At 47.5% G+C, this 19281-nt stretch overlaps 1 protein-coding gene across 3 annotated transcripts in view; it reads right to left on the bottom strand.

The window, feature by feature from the left end:
• rarga (retinoic acid receptor gamma a) overlaps nt 1-19281 on the bottom strand; it is a 65475-nt gene that overhangs the window by 28243 nt on the left and 17951 nt on the right. Inside the window, exon 1 of one of the 3 annotated variants that reach the window (XM_019895598.1) lies at nt 8404-8928. The exons of the other annotated variants lie outside the window; for them this stretch is intronic. Within the exon in view, the coding sequence (XP_019751157.1) occupies nt 8404-8548 (145 nt within the window). The 5' untranslated portion in view covers nt 8549-8928. Of the gene's footprint in view, nt 1-8403; nt 8929-19281 lie in introns of those variants that run through there. 3 annotated transcript variants of the gene reach the window in all.

The raw sequence follows: 19281 nt of genomic DNA, 5'->3' as shown, positions 1-19281 counted from the left end.
GGCCCCCCGCCCCAGGCTGTGTAACACAGGGTGGGGCTGCTGATTGGAGACACTGACGAACTGGAAGCGCTCACCGCTCAAGTCCTTCGAGAATTTATTCTGACCAAAGGGCAACAGGCTACGCTTCCTCATACTAGGTGCACACACATGCCAAATATGCGCACGCACACACACACACACACACACACACACACACACACACACACACACACACACACACACACACACACACACACACACACAAACGCGCACAGGCTACAGAAGCTCCGCCTTGCTCGCTGATTTGTGAAAGTGTCAAATAGATCGGTAGCCACAAGTATGAGGCTGCTGGGCGCACTCCTGAGTAATAAAAACACACTCTAAGATGGCCAGCAGTTGTAGGAAAACACACACGCACACACATCCATCCAGGAATTCACACCAATCTGTTAGAATCAGCAGAAAGCCATGAAATGAGAGAGACAGGCCTGTGAACGAACGCGTGATTCAAACATGTAATCTGAGAACAGATTTAGTAAAACATTTTAGTGTTTAATCACAGGTGCCACAGTGGCTGCAGAGGAAATTTCAACTTTTGAGTACGTCATGGCATACAAACACGCACGCTCCCCTGATAAAAGTGCACGCAGGCAGAGGAAGAAGGGCAGCAGGTAGGATGAAACAATATGCTTAGGGCACATTTCGTTAGTCTAATAGCATCGTAGCCAAAGTTACATTTGTGTGGACGACTGATATTGTCACGGTAAGTTCAAAAGGACTTTGGCAATTATGCGGTGACGCAAACGATTTTAAAAAGTGGAATTATCCTTGAGGTCAGACGGTGCTCCCAAAGCACTCTTGCTTCTTAACAGCACCTCATAAAACAGCCTTTTGAGATTTTCTTGATGGAGTCAGCCAAGCCAACATTTGGCAACAAGCTTGTCAAAGACACACACAAGTTGGCTTCAAAGTCCAAACGGACTGTCCTCGATGGAAGGGTTCGTGAAAATTTCCTTGAACAAAACCTGAGCGAGGAGACATTTAAATTAGAAGATAAAAATAAGGGTCAGGGAAGGAGAATATGGTGCTCAATGTCATCAAAGGATTTTTGAGACTGGATTTTCATGGTAAATGCAGGCGAAAGAAAACAGCCAAGTGCAGTTGTGTGGAAAATATGCGGCCTCCCGTCCCCGTGGTGAGCTCCAGCTGATTGTTCATCTGCCCACCAGAAGAGCGCGGTGCACAGCTTTACTTCGGTGACTGGAGAGTGAACCCAAACCTGGCAACGTGGCTCAGCCTTGGGCCATTGATCATGTCAAGAACACAGGAACGAGCGACAGGCGGGCAAGGAAGCCGACAGCGAGCCGAGGAAGCAGACTGGCGGGACAAGGAGAGAAAAGAGTCATCGAGGGAACCCCGCAGCCTTTGATCCTCGGGTTGTTTCTCGTCCTTACAGACTTCCTCTCACCATCTGTAGGCAGAGCTCTCACCTGTCTGTCTCTGGCAAGGTCTCCAGCACTCATTCAATGGCTATTGCTTCCTCTCTACAACAATAGAAAGCTACAAAAGTAGAAGTTGCACAGCCACGACTGCAGCCTCGCTCTGCCAGAGGAAGTGAGGGGAGAGGAGGTTAATGTAAACAACAACAGTAGTACTCACTCCCACCCGTTAGGGAAGCGCTACAGACCAAAATCAGCAAATGTAAGCCTCAAGTAGGAAAACACAGGGCTCTGTTCCGACCTGAATGGACATGTGTTGAGGTTTTACGAAGACGAAGCCATCTAAAGACTGGAAAAAAGCTCGCAGAAAAACAGTGCAACCTCGAGTTACGACTGACCCTTTTTACAAACTTGTCAAAAAGCCGCTTCTAGTTACGTCCGTACATGTTTCGTTAAGAGAACCATCTCAGCAGGAATGAATCTGGGTCGTGCCTCTTGCGCTATTTCACCATTATTGGCTGTGCGTAACTCATTGCCATAGTGGTGCTGTTTGTGTTTTATCCTCTCAATTCGACTTGAGATAGACTTAAAGTGTACCGTTGGGCTGTCAGCGCCCCCCGCCAAAAAACCCCACATAAAACTCAAGTCTGCCCCAGGACAGCATAACGATAGACAGCTGTTGTGTGACGTCACAAGTTATGCTTAAACAGACGTGCTTCTTCCAATCAGAATTCTAGCAGCGGCCGCCTAGATTTCCGATGAATGTGGCAAAAAAGCAAGTTTCTCTGCATTGTTCTTTTGTGTCCAAAAACTCCCAATTAGAAAACAGACACACAAAAGAAAAAAAAAAACAAAAAAATCTCCCCTCCTCATTTAACGGGTAAGTCAACCCCCAAATTTTCTTGACAATAACATATGTTTTATGCAGCCCCACAAGTGTAAACCTGGTGTTCTGATGACTATTGCGTTTGTGGAATATGAGTGAAGCAGCAGAATTCAGGGAGCGGCCATTTTGCCACTTACTGTTGACTGACAATGACATGGCAATCAAACCTCAACTATCAATTACGAGTCCGGCCCTCTCCTTGTCCAATATAAGGAACATCTAACTCCAAAAATTCCCACAAGCAAACTTGAGTAGAAAGTCTTTGCTGGAATGTCAAAGCTGCTTTGGATGCAACACTCTTTTTCTGCGGCCACTTAGCTGTGTCCCAATATTTTTCCCAACAGAGCGCAGCTAGCAATCCAGCTTTGAGCATAATAACTTCGAAAGCATCACTTTAAGTCAAGCCAAGTTAGGGAGGAAGAATGACAAATGAGAGTGAGCGAGCGACCAAAAAGCGATTGTGGCTTTCCGGTGCCCAAATGATTTGCCATCAGCGTCACTGTGGTGACGTCTGAAACTAAAGCAACGGGCACTAACCTACCTGAAACGTGCCAATGGGCTTATAGACAACTGTGTGAGTTATTCTGAGAAGCTGTTGCTCTTAAGAGTTTTCTGGCAACGGACTTCAGTGCAAAGGTTTTGTTTTACTTTTTTCTTTTTCTGTTAGGTCAAGCATTTTGCCATGTGGAGAAAAAGTCACAAAGAAAAGTCAATTTAGTGTGCTGTCTTTCTGTGTCGATACAGGCCTGTGTGGTGCTCGTGCAAGAGCAACCTCCAAGTATCAAGAAAAAGCACTACACACTGTGAGAACTTTGCCCATGAGAGTGTACCTTGCAGTCCTTCTGCATTTTTGAAGAAAGCATAAATCATCCCAGCAGCGCCTCACTGCTTTGCTGGATGACTTCCTGTCTGTCAGTATAGCTGGCTTCTTCCCTGAGTGTTTTTTGGCATACATGCTCAAACTTTGGAGCTGGAGTTGACACATCCTGGCCTACAGACACCAGGACTACAGTAAAGATAAGGCGTCTGTAGCCAGAGAGCGCCTTACCCTGCTCCTGAATGTGCCGCATGTGCATAATGGGAATGTGTTTCTTGTGTAAGATATGCTCCTGGGCTCCACGGAAGAGTCAGACACCTGGTTCATGTCAGCTTCTGCCGAGAGATTCGGATCGATGTTGGCCAGTGGCTTAAATGAGTTCATCCATGCGAAAAATGCACAAAAGGGACCGGCCGTTGAGAAAGCAGCAGTGAAATGAAAGGAAATATAATCACTGTGGCAGGGAAAACCGTGTGTCCAAAGTAAATAAATACAAATCGGACTAGAACAGAACCAGAGACTAAAATAAACATGGACATTTCCACATCTGTACACGAGGCTATTTGCAGAGTTCACAGTGAGGCAAAAAAATGTGTGGTGCTGGTTCAAGGGTATGGCAGTAGGTTAGGGAGAAATGTGATGACTGAGCTGCTGTAAGATGTGAACATGTTTCCGGCTTTGAGCAGAAACACACAACGGTGTCTCCTTAGGGTTCCCATTCAAATTCAAAGGATTCAAAAAATAGTTAGCGCCTTCGCCCTCGCTCGCCATGTAAACATACACAAAGGCAAAAAAAAAAAAAAAAAAAAAGGAGGTTGCAGAATCGGTCTGCCGGCTTGCTCCTTCACCATCCATCCGTGAACCCCAACAAAAGTTGTCGCCTGCCCAAACACTGCTGCACAAACACAGGTCAGTCACACAGGGAGAAGGCTCAGGCCCGTCTGGCTTGAGAGGCCCGTCTTGGCCTCGGTTTCCCATCACAGTCAGCCCCCTAGCAACGCTGGAGCCAAGCTGTCAGTCAATAACACGGCGATAACAGGGCTGCTCTCTTCACACATGGCTCCGAGGTGACATGCGCATGCTCCTATATACACTGTACACACCCATCAAAATGCTGTGGGCTCGCCGTTAGAGTTGTGCACACAAATGCACACTCGTGCACACGCGCACGCACACACACGCAAAAAGGCTGCCAATTGCCCACGCCTAAGAGCGAGGGACTCTGTTCTCAGTAAACAGCAACAATAGCAGCAGCCAAGTATGAAGTATGCAAAAGTCCACATTTTGCACTCCGCTGACATGCAGCGCTGTTGTCATGGATTCCTCAGTTTCATGTTGTGGCTCAGATTTTTCCGATGAATGGGATTCTCCCTATTTATTTGGTTGTAGGCAAGCGCTCGGTGTGAAATACCGCAAAGAGATTTTAATAAGATGGACCGGAAGGTACTGAGACATATTCAGTCTCTGCGTGGTTGAGGAGTTTTATTTACAGCCGTGTAAGTGTCGCTGCTGAGGAGGGCTATAAACTGCCATTAGCGGCCACGCCAGATTCCAACACGGGGTTGTGGAATCCAGCCTGGCACATGGACTTTCTCTGGATTGGATGCGGCGGTTTGGGTACCCAAACAGGCACGTAAACACTGCAGTCATTGACATACAGGAGTTCGCATATAGATTCCACACACGCAAGCACGGCATCGCCGGCTGTCATTTGTCTAGAAACAGAATGGCACACATGAGAGAGGCCTTGTGGAGAAAGCAACGAGCAATCGGAAAGACGGTATCTGTTTATTTATAGGCAGTGCTGTTTATTTGTCTGTTGGTGGGATACAGCAACACAAGTGGATCTTCAACTGACAACATATTGGAAGATTGCCATTTTCCACCGCTGCAAATGCCAATACCAATCGCGCTCTCACAGGCTGGTAAAGGCAGACCCACGGACAGGGCGTCTACTTTGTTCCTTCATGAAACTTCATCAAAAGGTTGGCGAGTGTGTCTACAGTAGACCTTGGTTTCTATTTTGATGTAACATGGCAGATATGTTACAGGAATGGTGGGTATAACATCTGTGTGCTCGGGGCTGTTTGATCAGAAATACCTATTTATGTACTGTACACAGTCAAAACAGCAGCGCGCAAAATAAGATCTGCGCTGGCGCCAAGCCAGTGGGGTGTCAAATTACAGAATAATGAGGGATCGGGCCTTGGAACATGTCACTCTGAACGACACTGAAGTTGTGGGAATGCTCTGGTTGACATAGCGTGTGGGCTTTGTTGGAGCATAATAGTTTGCTGAAACAAGTGAGGGTCCGCCTCTCTCTCATATCCATTGCCACCCAGTGACCTTGGAGCAGCTGACTACTTAACCCTTTTAACTTTAGCACATTCATTTGACATTATCTTGAAGGGATCAACAGGGTTTTTGTATATAGCAGCACGGACAAGTAGTCATTAGAAGCGCGAGCTTTGTAGCACAAGTCTCCTGCATGCTCTCCCCCTTACATACACCCCCAGCCAACGACACCGCCACAGAAAAGATAGCACTATCTTTCCTGCGCCCGGGCCCCCCAGGCATTCTAATCTTTTAATTGAATCTTTTGTCATTAGAATGAAATAACTGTGGACTTCCATCAAGGGGGGAAAGGATCAGGCCAGAATGCAGCGGTGGTCAGAAGTACAGTAATTCCTGCCCATTCTGTTGAAACTTACAGGCATTTCAATCACCTTGGGTCTGAGTGGCACAATCAGGGAAAATAATGAAGTGTGTGTGTGTGTGTGTGTGTGTGTGTGTGTGTGTGTGTGTTTGTACAATGGCACATACAGCACGTTGACGGACATGTTACCGTCCCATCAGTTTCTTGAGCACGTCGCTAGCAAGCGTCAAGCTTGAGAACCAAATAAATGTTGTGGAAAACTGGGATCGAGGAATTTGTTTTGGTGGGAGAGAAGCACTTCCCCTTCTGGTGACCCTGCAGAACCGCTCAGCGTAATTGCCTCATTCTTCTAAGCAAATGAACATTGACGGAGAGGCGATTGGTCAGCTCGGGCTCCCTCAAATGGCTTCCCTGGCAGTTGACTAATTCAGTTCTCATTGACGTACGACTAAATCAGTGTCCATTATCTTTACGTGTAAGGCAGCTCAGATGTAGCAGCAGCCCCGTGGCACTTAAGGGCATTATACAAGTCAAGCTGGTTGAAAGGGTCCCCTTTTCCGGCAGCTGACAAGGCTGCCACACATGGAGCAGAACTGACATTGGCCAGGCCGCAGCCCCTGACTAACCTCTGACATTGAGGTCTCCCTCTGCTGAACAAAAAAACAGGAAAACTGACCACACACTTTTAAATCCTCCGATTGTTCCTGGGCTGACAGCCAACAGTAGTGACACTTATCACCGCCACAGATTTAACACCAACACAATAGTGTGCACTCATGCTGCTGCGAGATCTACTGAGCATAAATGTTTTCATGGCACTTTGCACACTGTGTGTCACCTCAAACAAAAAGCATTTTCAAATAAAGTGCTTTGTTGAACTTTTTTTCCCCAATTCCTTGAGCTAAACGACACTAGTATTGGACTGCGAATGAACAGTGCAACTCTTTACAAATCATGTGGTTATTTTGGTGTGCGGTATGACGAGCCAGGCAGGTTTTTGCGCGGTGCAGCTGGAGCGTCTAATGAGATATCAGTCTCAAACATCAATTCATCAGCCTCACTGATGAGGACAATGAGGAGCAACTGCTTCGGCAAAGAGAGGCATTATGGCTCCTCGTGTAGAGAGGCAGCCGTGTTTACAAAGGTTATTGGGACTGAAACAGTACACCACAGCAGCCTCCACTTTGCTCAGCGCTGCTCGACTCCACTCCCTTTCCCTCGGGGCAGTTTCTCAGGACTCTTTTTTTTTTTTTTTTACCTCTTTGATTTTCTGGAACAAAGCACGACAGAAAAATGTACCTCTGGAATCCAGAATGACTGAGTTGAAAAGGAGGGAGGTTCAGGAGGGGTTATAGATGCCTGATTGATTCAATAAACAAATTTCATCTTGTTATCATCAGGACTCCCCTCACTCAGCAGAGCGGGCCGCGCTGGCTGGAGTCCCCCCCCCTCCCCCTGGCCTCTGCCTCCACTGACAGGGCATCTGTCTTCATTAAAGCTGAGCCAGTGTGCATGACAGCCACTGAAACGCTGGTGTCTTCACGATTAATGAAGACAGATGACCCAATACAACAACCCAACAACCCTAGGCAGTGAAAAGGAACAAAAAGCAGGAGAAGGGTCAAACAGAAATAAATGAAAAATGATCAGAGGCCAATTGTGTTTACCCGACTGTCCCATCTCTTAAGATTTGTTTCCATCGTCACATCTCGCTTCTTGCTTCCTTTACACTTCTCCCACCATATCATGCAAACATAGACGGATGCTCGCTCCTTTTCTAACCTGCCGTGCTCTCAAACACGCACTCCTGGAAGTGCGTGAAAACGGGCCACTGTTTTGTCTGGCCGCAGTGAGGCCAGTTGTTCCAATTGGAGGTGCGAGATGAGACGAAGAGGGGTGGGGGGCTCCCCGTGCGCATTCCGCATTTCTGATTTATTCATTCATTTTCCCGTTAAATAATTAATCTGCTTATTAATTCATAGCTTCATGTCAGACTCAGGAGGAATATCATTATCCATCTAGTATCCAAAAGCATAAACAAACCTTCGACCTTTGGTTGCTGCGGGAGCCTACGTTCAACTTTTATCATCTGTTATATTGAGCAGGCTCCATTTGTCATTAACATTTCATGAGAACCACAGGAGAACCCTTCTTTCTGATGTCAAGCTCACATAATGAAATGTGGAATCAGGCCAGGCAAGCACGCAAAGACACACGCGCACACACGCACACACACACACACACACACACACACACACACACACACGCGCACACACATGCACACACACAGCATATCATATCATAGCACAGAGTTTCTCTCAGATGGCTGAACAGCTCAAACCAGCTGTGGGCTGAGGGGTGTGGGAAGTGGAGGAGAGGAGACTGTCTGTCCCAGTCCCAGTCTCTTCCTGTGTTGCTCGGTAGCCCCTGACAGCAGCCCCCTTGGCTGAGCCCTGAGGGGTAAACAAGCCAGCGACTAAGTGTGTGTGTGTGTGTGTGTGTGTGTGTGTGTGTGTGTGTGTGTGTGTGTGTGTGTGTGTGTGTGTGTGCGCGCGCGCGTGCATGTTTGAGAAAGACAGAGCAAGATGTTGTGTCATGTGAGAAAGCCAGACAGGATGCCACTTACACTGAACGCTGGCACTGCCTGTCCAAGCAAAGGGGTCCAGCCCCGCGAAGAAGGGGCTCGCCTTCCGCAGCATGCATGTGCCGCGGCTGGTGACATCATAGAGCTGGCGGGGGCCCATTCCCAACGCCTCCATGCAGTCGAACATGGCACCCCCCCCCACCACCACTCAGGAAAAATCTATGTACGATCGCTCAGTCTCGTCTGCGCTGCTTACATCAGCGACTGCAACAAACTGCAGCAACAGCTAGCTGGAAATGCCGCCGCTCTGTTCCTCGCTTGTCTACCTTCGCCTTGAGTTCCAGCCCCTCTTCCGCTCTCAGCTGGAATGCAGATCTGGTTCCTGGCTGACTGAGTGGCAATGGGCTGGGCTGGGGTGGGCTGGTCTGGGCTGAGCTGAGCGTGACTCTAGTCTCTCCCCCTGCCTGTCCTTCCTGAGCTGCTCCCCGTCTGCTGTAACAGACCTAAATAACAACCTCTCGCAGCTCTGCCAGACCCAGACACTGCGGAGTGAACCAACTGCCTCTGCGTGACGCTCACTGAGGGGGGAGGAGAGAGAGCTAGAATGCCAGAGAGGGTGGGGAGGGCTGGGGAGGAGGATCGGGGCCGGGCCAGCAGAGCCTGCATGGGAGGAAAAGCTGATCTGGTTAAAGGACAAAACTTTATTCCCATTCTTTTTTCCTTTTTTTTTGCTGTTTTGTCAGCCACTTTTGTGCCTCAGATTTCTAGCCCCAAACACAGCCTCCTCCCCGCCCCTCTTCCGCTCTCAGCTGGAATGCAGATCTGGTTCCTGGCTGACTGAGTGGCAATGGGCTGGGCTGGGGTGGGCTGGTCTGGGCTGAGCTGAGCGTGACTCTAGTCTCTCCCCCTGCCTGTCCTTCCTGAGCTGCTCCCCGTCTGCTGTAACAGACCTAAATAACAACCTCTCGCAGCTCTGCCAGACCCAGACACTGCGGAGTGAACCAACTGCCTCTGCGTGACGCTCACTGAGGGGGGAGGAGAGAGAGCTAGAATGCCAGAGAGGGTGGGGAGGGCTGGGGAGGAGGATCGGGGCCGGGCCAGCAGAGCCTGCATGGGAGGAAAAGCTGATCTGGTTAAAGGACAAAACTTTATTCCCATTCTTTTTTCCTTTTTTTTTTGCTGTTTTGTCAGCCACTTTTGTGCCTCAGATTTCTAGCCCCAAACACAGCCTCCTCCCCCCATTCTTCCCGCCGCGCTTCATTCAAACCTGGGCCCCGTCCTGTCTTCATTGCACCTCCCCCAGTTCGCCCTGCAGTAAATATGAGCCCCCTCCACTCCCTCCTCTGAGCCCCCGTCTCTAATCATAACCATATTAAACTGCAGCCACTAGCACGGTGTGTACGTGAGTGTGTAAGAAAGAGAGAGCAAAGGTGGGGAAAAAGAACACTGTGCTGAGGTTGAACCCAGAAACCAGATGCCAGGGCAAGTCCCTCCCTCCTCAGAGAAGGGGTAGCTCTTTCTCTGGAAGTGTTTTAACAGTGATGAATGAGAGTTGCCTTGCTCAATCCCCGCAGTGCATTTACACAGACAAATAGCGCTGACACACAACCGCCGCGTGCGCTGGACACACTTCTCACAGGTTCACTTGACCCTGCTCCTAGATGCACAAGTGATGGACTCACTTAGGTGAACTGATTTTGGAGATGTTGCACATTCACTTCCGCCCATTTAGCTCAAACGATGGCATTTAAACCGCACGGCCGTGCCCTTGCGGGGCTCGTTCGTCAAAAGCCAATCAATGGGCGCTCGGCTGACCATAAATAAGGCCCGTCCCAACTGTTGCTCAGCAGACAGATAGACTCTGGCGGTGCTAAAGCAAACAGTCTCATACAATGGGAGATATATGATAATACAATGGCTTCAGTCTGTGAGCTCTTCACATTCATCTCCCCCTGACAGATAAGTACAAGTGGTACAGCCCAGCAGGCAAAAAAGACACAATTTCCTGTCAATCTGTGCTGCTGGCTAGGCTCTCCATAAACACACAGCGCATTCTGCCCCCTCCTCTTCCTCCTCCTCAGTTTAACGCTTCACTCCTTTTCCTGTCTCATGAAAGAAAAGGCACACTCACATCACTTGACTGATTTGAATTGAACTGCTTATTGACTTGAAACTTTTATCTTGTAAAAAACGCTGGTCTTTTTCCAGGTCGGGTCAGTGTCACGCAGAGGAGTGCACACGCGTTGATGCGCGCACGCGCACACACACGCGCACACATACACGCGCGGGGTCACACGTTCTTTGTTGTAACAAACAGTAAACATCAGTCGTTTTAATTTGGTTCCTCATACAGTTGTCAGGTCATAAAGAGGAACCTTTCTGACAGCAACAATAGGTTAGGTAACAAAGCGTTATCTAACAACGATGCTTCGGCTGACAATTTGTTGTCAAAACGTTTCTCCCTTTGATGCTCTGTGCAACACTGGGTTTTGCTCTCTTTCAGATTAAATAATTACAATGACGAGTCACAGATTTAGGATTCAAAAGCTCTGCTCTCACACACATCTTTCGTCTCCTTTTTTCATATTGCAGCTCCGATCACAGCATCCTGGAAAATAAGGCGAATCCCCTGATGCTCACATGTTCAGTGTCATGTCAACGTTAGTTTGCCAGAACTGCGCTCCGGACCGATGAGCTGCAACGCAACCGATTTATAACACAGCACAGAGGGCCGAATCTTGAAACTCTTGTTTTTGTAGATTAATGGGTCGTAGTCTTCTCTTCTGGTTGTACCACTAGACTGTGTTTGAGAGTAGAATACAAACGCCTAAAGCAAGGTTGTCCGCTTATGAGCTCACCGCACGGAGAGCCGAGAGTCTGCCGGCGTTTTGAGAGGCTTTTGTGGAGTGAGTTTAGACATCTAATCTACACATACTCACACATTCTGCTGCTGACCTAGGCCTGTCCCAGCCTCCCCGCCCTCCTCCCTTTCCTTCCCCGGCCAGAGAGATTGAACTTGAGAAGAAACCCCCCCTGGGCCACTACACCCCCCCCCCCAAAAAAAAAAAACTTATCTTGCCCTGGTTCCTCACTTTCTGGCTCACTTGACTCTCCATCGCTCTCTTGCCCCCCCACCACCACCATTTCAACAAGTTCCCCATAGCCAGTTTTTCCTGACTGCCTGCTTTGTTTTGATAGACAAAATTCTACGCTTTTGTTTCGGGTTCGGGGAATGTTTCATTTTCAGGCTCGGCTGCCAACCCAAATGGTGTGACGTCTCTGTGTTTGGGGAAAATTCCACCTTTTGTTCACAGTTGCTGCTTGTGGTATGATTTTGTAACAATCACGTCACCTCGCCATCTATGCAACCAACAAAGAAGCCAACTGGAGACGGTGGCCTGAAAGAGCACACCTGTTTTGAAGTCCAAGAAAATGAGGCTCAACTACTGTCCGGAGCACCAATTAGGGATATGACGTATGCAACACATTGTTACCACTTCCTCCGTATACAATCATTGAGGTTCCATTCAAACAGTCAACAACACAGTGGTGTGTAAGGCAATAAAATGTAGCACGCTGCCTCTGCGAGAGGAGGAATGCAACGCTTTTCCACTACTCAAGCTAGCAGGTGTGCAGTGTGTGGACATGCAGAAACAGATTGGCCGTGATGATAGCGACAGTCAACAGCAGTCAAGAGCACCCTCGCAGCCAGATTCAAGTTACACGCATGGATTCCAAACATATTCTCAACAAAGTTGCTTGACTATGTGCTTCTGCCCTTTTTCAAGGTGTTGTTGAGCTGCTCAGAGAAAGCTGCGTAATCCCAGTGTTCCTCCATGTCACATCCATCAAATCGCAGCCAGTTTTACACATGTTCAGCGTTTACGCAACATGTAATCTTTTTCAGCCATCTAACTCTCGCTCAATATATCTCTGACAGCAATGCGATGTGTCAGTGAGCAGAGAAACGCGCAGAAAGATGCATGAGTTAGGAGAGGGCGTGTCAGCGGCAGCTCTGGTCACCTCTGTTCACATACTTGCCCCCAAAAGGCTTAACGCAGTGCTACCTTTCACAACTTTATCAGCCCTGGACATCTCTCAGCAGCCTTTTTCTCTCTCTCTGTGGCTCCTCTCTTGTGACATTTTGCTACTCGTGTTGTGTGGGATGAAAAAAAAACAAAAAACAAAAAAAAAAAAACGTCTTAAAGTTTTAGCACCTAGGCACCCCCACCCCATTTTTTTTTTCTTTCACGTAGGACGGACAGGCAGGCTTGCACCACAGTGCCCGCCCACGCCTTCTGTAGACCCTTCCACCCCCCCCTCCACCCCCAGTTTTCATAGTAGCCTCTTTATCTACAAAAGTCATTTTGTTTGGGCTGCAGCACAATTTGTAGTCTCTCCTTCAAGCAGCAACCTGAGCCGACTCTTCTCTCCTCTTCCAAAGCAGGCATAAGTGCTCAAAAAGTTTCTGCAAGTTTCCAGGACTTAGGGTGCTTGGCTCTAACTTGAAAAAAGGGATAACACGAGGAAATCCAAGGGGAAGACTACAGAGAAAGTGAGGGGAGAGAGAAACGGGCGAGGGAACTTGAGCATGCATAAGCCACCAGGGTTTAGGTGGATATCATTGGAGAAGCAGATCGAGCAGGGACTATCCATTTTCACCAAAAAAAAAAAAACCTCCTGGGTGCTTAAACTGTCAGGAAAACAAAGAGGATCTTTCTGTCCAATCCTGCTTTATTTGGTGAATCATGACCAGCATCGGTTCAAACCAAAAAAGAGCAACGTGAGGGGAATTTCTTTCTGAAAAGGAGCCTCAGTGAGCTGTCATCCTACCACTGGTGGCGGCCTGGGGAGATGAAAGCGGGGATGTCATACGATGTCGAATTGTTTATGAAAGGCGAGGCGGCTGCAGCTTCACTGATAGATCAAGGACAAGCAGTGCTACACAAGCTGTCACCAGCACAAGAGCACAAAAATGGACCAGGGCTAGCATGGCTAATTCGCTGTGTAGATCATGGCCACCAGAGCAGTGATGACAGGAGCCAGATGGCTCTTTTATTTCTGATGAGGTTTCAGCCTTCATAATATGGAAATGGTTGTGCGTCAATTAGCACAAAGTCATGACTTTCAGTGCTCGCACAGATGGTGAATCAATGTCAAAATTACTTAAATATAGTGCCGATTTACAATCGGTTTATACCTGCGCCATTTTGTTACCTCTTGTCACTGCTGGTCAGAAATCCATGCCCAAAATTGGTTAAGACGAAAGTAAATAGGACCAGATTTGTAAAGGCAAGCTTTTGTAAACAACCAGTATATGCATGGCTTCCCATTGTCTATGTGGAGCGAGTGGTGGCTGGTGAGTATGAACACTATCGTCATAGTTTTCTTCAAGTTGTGGAATTCTCAAGGAAGGCAATTTTCGACCTTGGGCTCAGGTCACTGCACTTACTCCCAATACAGCAAATACATCAGTAAATGGCATCAATCGGGCCATCTGTAGTGAGAGGCTGATGGTGTATCCTGCAGCAGTTTTGTGTCAAAAAAGTGTGTGACAGGAGGATCACACGGGGTGTTGGGTCATCCTGCCTTGTGAGGGAAGTCGGAGGTACAGTAGTCACATTGAGCTAATATGCTCATCCACGGCTAAATGTTTCTCGTTACAAGTATGTGTTCCCATGCAAATCAACACTGATGTTCTTGACAGCTACCTCGGGCAGGGCATCTCAATCTTTATTCAAACAAATCAAGCGCTAGCAGATGCTTGTGTTTGTGCTCTGCTGACCGCCTCCCCATCAGAGGAGGCTTCATTCGGATATTTGGCGTCCCTCCGTGCTGTCTTTTGCCACAACTACAAAAGTCACTTCAATATAAAGAGCTCTATATGTCAGTAAGAACTCTGGATGTTTGTTTCCGAGGAAGGAAAGGAGTGTTTGGAATTATGTCACTTTTCCTTTTCATAGCCGTTCTGACTGTAGATTGTGTAGGTGCAAGAATGTTCTTCATGCCCGGCAGCTATTACGTTAATGCCATGCATCTGTGTGGGTGTGAGCTTTTCCAATCCAAATGTGACATCTATTAAAACCGAACTTAGTCCAGTACAGCTGTTCCTCTCATCTCCACAAGAGGCACCTGCGAGGCAGGCAAATTCTTACCGCAAGTTCCAACAAGCCTTTCATTCCATTCCATGACGACAATCCTTTTAATTTCATCCCGTTGGGTTCCAGTCATCACATCCGAGCCTCTCTCACATTTCAGTCACGTCAGCAGACCTATAACTTGACGTGAGGCTTTGAACAGTCAACCGGAGACCTCAGAATCGGGTCTTGGCCATGCGGGCTGAAGGAAATGACCGAGCAGCTTTTCAAAACATCCCTGTGGCTGACTTGGAGGCCAGGGCTCCGGTCCCGATTGGCGCAAGCTTAGAGAGGTGTTTCACTGGCTCAGTGGCGATGTTATCTCATAGTAAGTGGCCTTAATGGGCTTCCAACTGTTTGTTTGAAGGACTCTCATAATGACAGGGATCAACTGATACTGGCCTCCGCAACAGCTCACTGACAAGAGACTCCTCTCATGGTTGAACAAACTCCTTTCCTGGCTGTTAAGCACATTTGAACGACCCGCCCCCCCTGTGACGTGCGGCACCATTGTGACCCACGGTTTGCTGTCTATGGTGTATTCATTACAAAATGATGCCAAAATGATGCGTGCGCAAACGCTGACCAGTCGTGACATCCCGCCCCTCTGCTGTTGCTTGCCACCTCTGAGCAAAACAGGAATTGCCAAAGGCAGACTGGTGCCAAAGGAGCACGGTGGCGCGAGATGCTCCAACCGGTTGGCACGGCGCTCAACAATAGAAGGTGTCACCTGGGAAATTATACGCTGAGCTATGAAGCTATGAGCAAGAATGCCTCACGCGCAAATATGTGTAGCTCTGCTCCCTTTTCGTGCAAGGTATTTTCTCAGTCTGGGCCACAGATGCTCCTGACACCAATGAGCAGGCTAGGGAATGCGATTCCTGGTGAAGAAGTGGAAGGAGAAGAAAAACAGGGTCTGGAGAATGTCCTAAGCAAGGCCTTTTGTTCCCAACGTGAACATTGAGCAAGCAATGACAGCGCCATTAGTCGAGTGACTGGCAGCCGCTCACCGCAACTGTTGTACGATTAACATGTCGTCATCAGCAAGTGGCACAAAAGGGACACAATGTTGTATTTTTGGTCAAAATTGAAGCCCAGCCGCAGCGCAAGTGGAATTTCTTCATCCCAGAGTGTACCATCATCTTGCGTATGTTTTTTGGAGAACATCGTTTTTTTGTTCATTTATATTTCCAGGAAGGATCAATAAAAAGAAAAGCAAAACTCGGTTTCTACGTGGTATTATTTTAACAGAATAAAGCTGCTATTTTAAGAAATAAATGTCAAACTTGACATAGGCAACTGTCACAGTTTCTCACTTGAGAAATGTCATCCATTGACTTGGTGACATCATGACATACTTTTACTTCATTGTTGGTGAATACAGTCCTTGTCTTCCCACAAGTACATTAATGCTTGTTATGTCACAACTTTATATCACAACTCCATTCTTCCAAAGTCAGAAATCTTCATCCCAATCTCATAAATAAATTAGATCCCATCTCATCTTACGATGGACTCTGATTTATTCTTTTGAATTTACTGGGAAAACCCATGAATTACGTTTGCCCCACAACCCTCACTTGTTGGGAATTATTTTCGAGCAGTAATTAGAGCCTCTTTGTTATTGCGGCACAAGTCGGTTCATAATAACAATGATGGCGAATAAAAGATCCACGGTGAGTGAGTGGTTTACACAACCGCCATGCAGTTCTGAGGTTTGACGTTCAAATCTCTTCTCCCACCTGTCTGTGTTTGCATGTTCCCCCTTACTTGTGGGGATTTTCTCTAGCTATCCCAACTTTGTGCCACAATCCAATAACGTGCACGTTAGGGAGTGTCTGAATGTGAGTGTGAACGGTTGTTCGTCTACGCGTGCCCCGCAATTGGCTGCCAACCAGTCCAGGTGTACCCCTCTTCTCTCCTAAAGTCACCCAGGATAGGCTCAAGCTCACCAGTGACCCAAACTCGGACAAGCACTGGCTATAGAAAACATACGGATGGATTTGACATTCAACTGCAGTGTATTTGTGTGCATTTGGAGTTTTTAGTTTTGTCCAAATGCCACGCCTTACACTGAGAGCTGGTTTGAATATTTTGGCAAACAAAAGTCCAGGTACATGCCCTACCGATGAATGCCTTCAGATAACATGCGACCCTATGGACAAGGAGCACGATGAAAATAATGAATGTATCATAATAATTGCGCCAAACAGACCGCAGCTCACTTTGAGGTGGAATAAAAAGTGCAAAAAACAGATATAGAAGCTAATTGTGACAGTGAGCCCGACTTAAACTTTGACACTGGCCTTATCTAAGCACGGCTGGAGATCTTCGTCTATACTCCTTTACCTTTGTGAACGAGGGTCCCGCCATGCGGCTTGGATGTAGAAGCACAAGCTGACACGTTGGAACCTCCGCAGCATTTACTTGCTTGAGCTTGCTTGTGCTTTGATGCTTGTTTTTGCCTGATGCCACTGTGAAACACCAAAATGACTCCATCTGTCAGTGCGCTGGGATTTCACTCTGCATCAGCGCGGGGGGGGCGGGGGAATAGCCTTTAGTTTTTGGATGAAAGACGTGCTGTGTGAGTCCAGGGGAGAGAGTGGGCAAGAAGGGTGCCTCCGCTCATGTGTTTGCATGTGTGCATGAATGTTTTTCTAGGAGGGTGTGTTCTTGGATTCCACCGCACTGGGACATCACCCCCAGGTGCTCTCCCTCTCCCACTCGCTCTTGAAAATACTTTGAGGATTAGGTGGGCAGTGTCTGAAAAGTGGGGGCGTGGGGGGGTAAGTTAGTGATTGATGGCTGAAAGGCTGAAGAGGTGCTCAGACATGCTGTGGTTGTTGTGGTTATGCAGACACAGGCAGGATTGGTTTGGGTTGGTGGGGGGTACTCAGCTGTTGCCACCCACACCCATTGTAGCCCCTCACTCCATCAGCCTTTCTCCCAGCTCACCTTTACCTCTATGCCCTTGACAAAACGATACCCCACTTCTCTGCCTACATTTTCTCTAAACACAATCCGGAACTGCAAACTGCAGCAGATGGGGTAGCGGGGAGGTCAGCTCTTTTCCACAACATAAAAATACTCTTGATTGCCAACAATTTCCTCTTTGTGCTGCGTGTCCGATACATCATCGTCATCATCATCATCATCATCATCTTCATCGTCACCACCACCACCCCATCCTGGCACTCCAGAGGACAGCAGTCCCCCCGGAGGACATGTTTGTAACTACAACCCAAAACCACACAGGAACATGAGAATGGCAGTCTCTCAACAGAGGCCACTGGTTTCATTTTAATTTTGCCTTATGCTAATCTTAAAAAGCAGACAGATTCATCAGAGGCTTCTCATTCAACATATGTTGCATATTCTTGAATATATGTTGCTGCTCGGGGCACTTATCGCTTCACACTGGAAGAATGTTGTTTTGTCTCTAATTGCAGACTTGTGGGTTGCCTGCCTTAAAGGCTCTGCAAGGCTCAAACGCACACACTTGGACACACACAGAGAGGCCGAGTTTGCGGACATAACCAGACCACATACAAACTTCGATAAGGGGATGTGGAACCACTGTATTGGTGAAAGTAGACTTTTTCCTCATGGTTTGAATGTGGGGAAAAAATATATATATATATAATATATATATATATATATATGTGTGTGTGTGTGTGTGTGTGTGTGTGTGTGTGTGTGTGTGTGTGTGTGTGTGTGTGTGTGTATCCCACATTGAAACCATAAACATGTATTTATTTATTTTGTGTGTGCGTGTGCGTGTGCATGTGCATGTGTGTGTGTGTGTGTGTGTGTGTGTGTGTGTGTGTGTGTGTGTGTGTGTGTGTGTGTGTGTGAATGAGAGGGATCGAAGTACAAGAGTAAGGTTACAGGGAGAAGCGATAAAAAAGATGGAGGATTTTAAGTACTTGGGCTCAACTGTCCAGAGCAATGGAGGGTGTGGAAAAGAGGTGAAGAAGCGTGAACAGGCAGGCTGGAACGCCTGGAGAAAAGTGTCAGGTGTGATGTGCGAGAAAAGAGTTTCAGCTAAGCTGAAAGGAAAGGTGTGTAAAACTGTGGTGAGACAAGCCATGCTGTTTGGACTGGAGACAGTGCCACTGAAGAAAAGACAGGAGGCAGAGCTGGAGGTAGCAGAGATGAAGATGTTGAGGTTCTCTTTGCGAGTGACCAGGTTGGAGAGGATCAGGAATGAGTACATCAGAGGGACAACTCATGTTTGAGGTTTTGGAGATAAAGTCAGAGAGGCCGGACTGAGATGATTTGGACATGTCCAGAGGAGAGAGAGTGAATATATTGGGAGAAGGATGCTGAGTCTTGAACTGCCAGGCAGGAGGCCGAGAGGAAGACCAAAGAGGAGGTTTATGGATGTAGTGAAAGAGGACATGAAGGTAGCTGGGGTGAGAGAAGAGGATGCACAAAACAGGGTTAGATGAAGGCAACTGATTCGCTGAAAGGAAAAGAAGAAGATATTTTTTAAATATATAGTCATACCTCAGTTTTCGACCATAATCCATTCCAGAAGGCTGTTCGAAAAGCGATTTGTTCGAAATCTGAAACTATTTTATTCGCCCATGATTAGGGGCTAATACACTCTTCCAGATATAACATAAAAACACTCAGATATGCGTAAATCACAACACACACATGAACACAATAAATGCTACACGAGGAAGCGTCACTTCCTGGTGTAAGGAAGCTGAGAGTAGTCAAGTGGTGTATTTGGGTTTGCTCAGATTGGTAGAAAAACGATTTTCGGTCGTAATCC

The sequence above is a fragment of the Hippocampus comes genome, unplaced genomic scaffold (genome assembly GCF_001891065.2).
Source record: "Hippocampus comes isolate QL1 unplaced genomic scaffold, H_comes_QL1_v1.1 scaffold113, whole genome shotgun sequence".
Lineage (NCBI taxonomy): Eukaryota > Metazoa > Chordata > Actinopteri > Syngnathiformes > Syngnathidae > Hippocampus > Hippocampus comes.
Note: the sequence above shows the minus strand (reverse complement) of the source record. Positions and strands in the feature narration are given on the sequence as shown.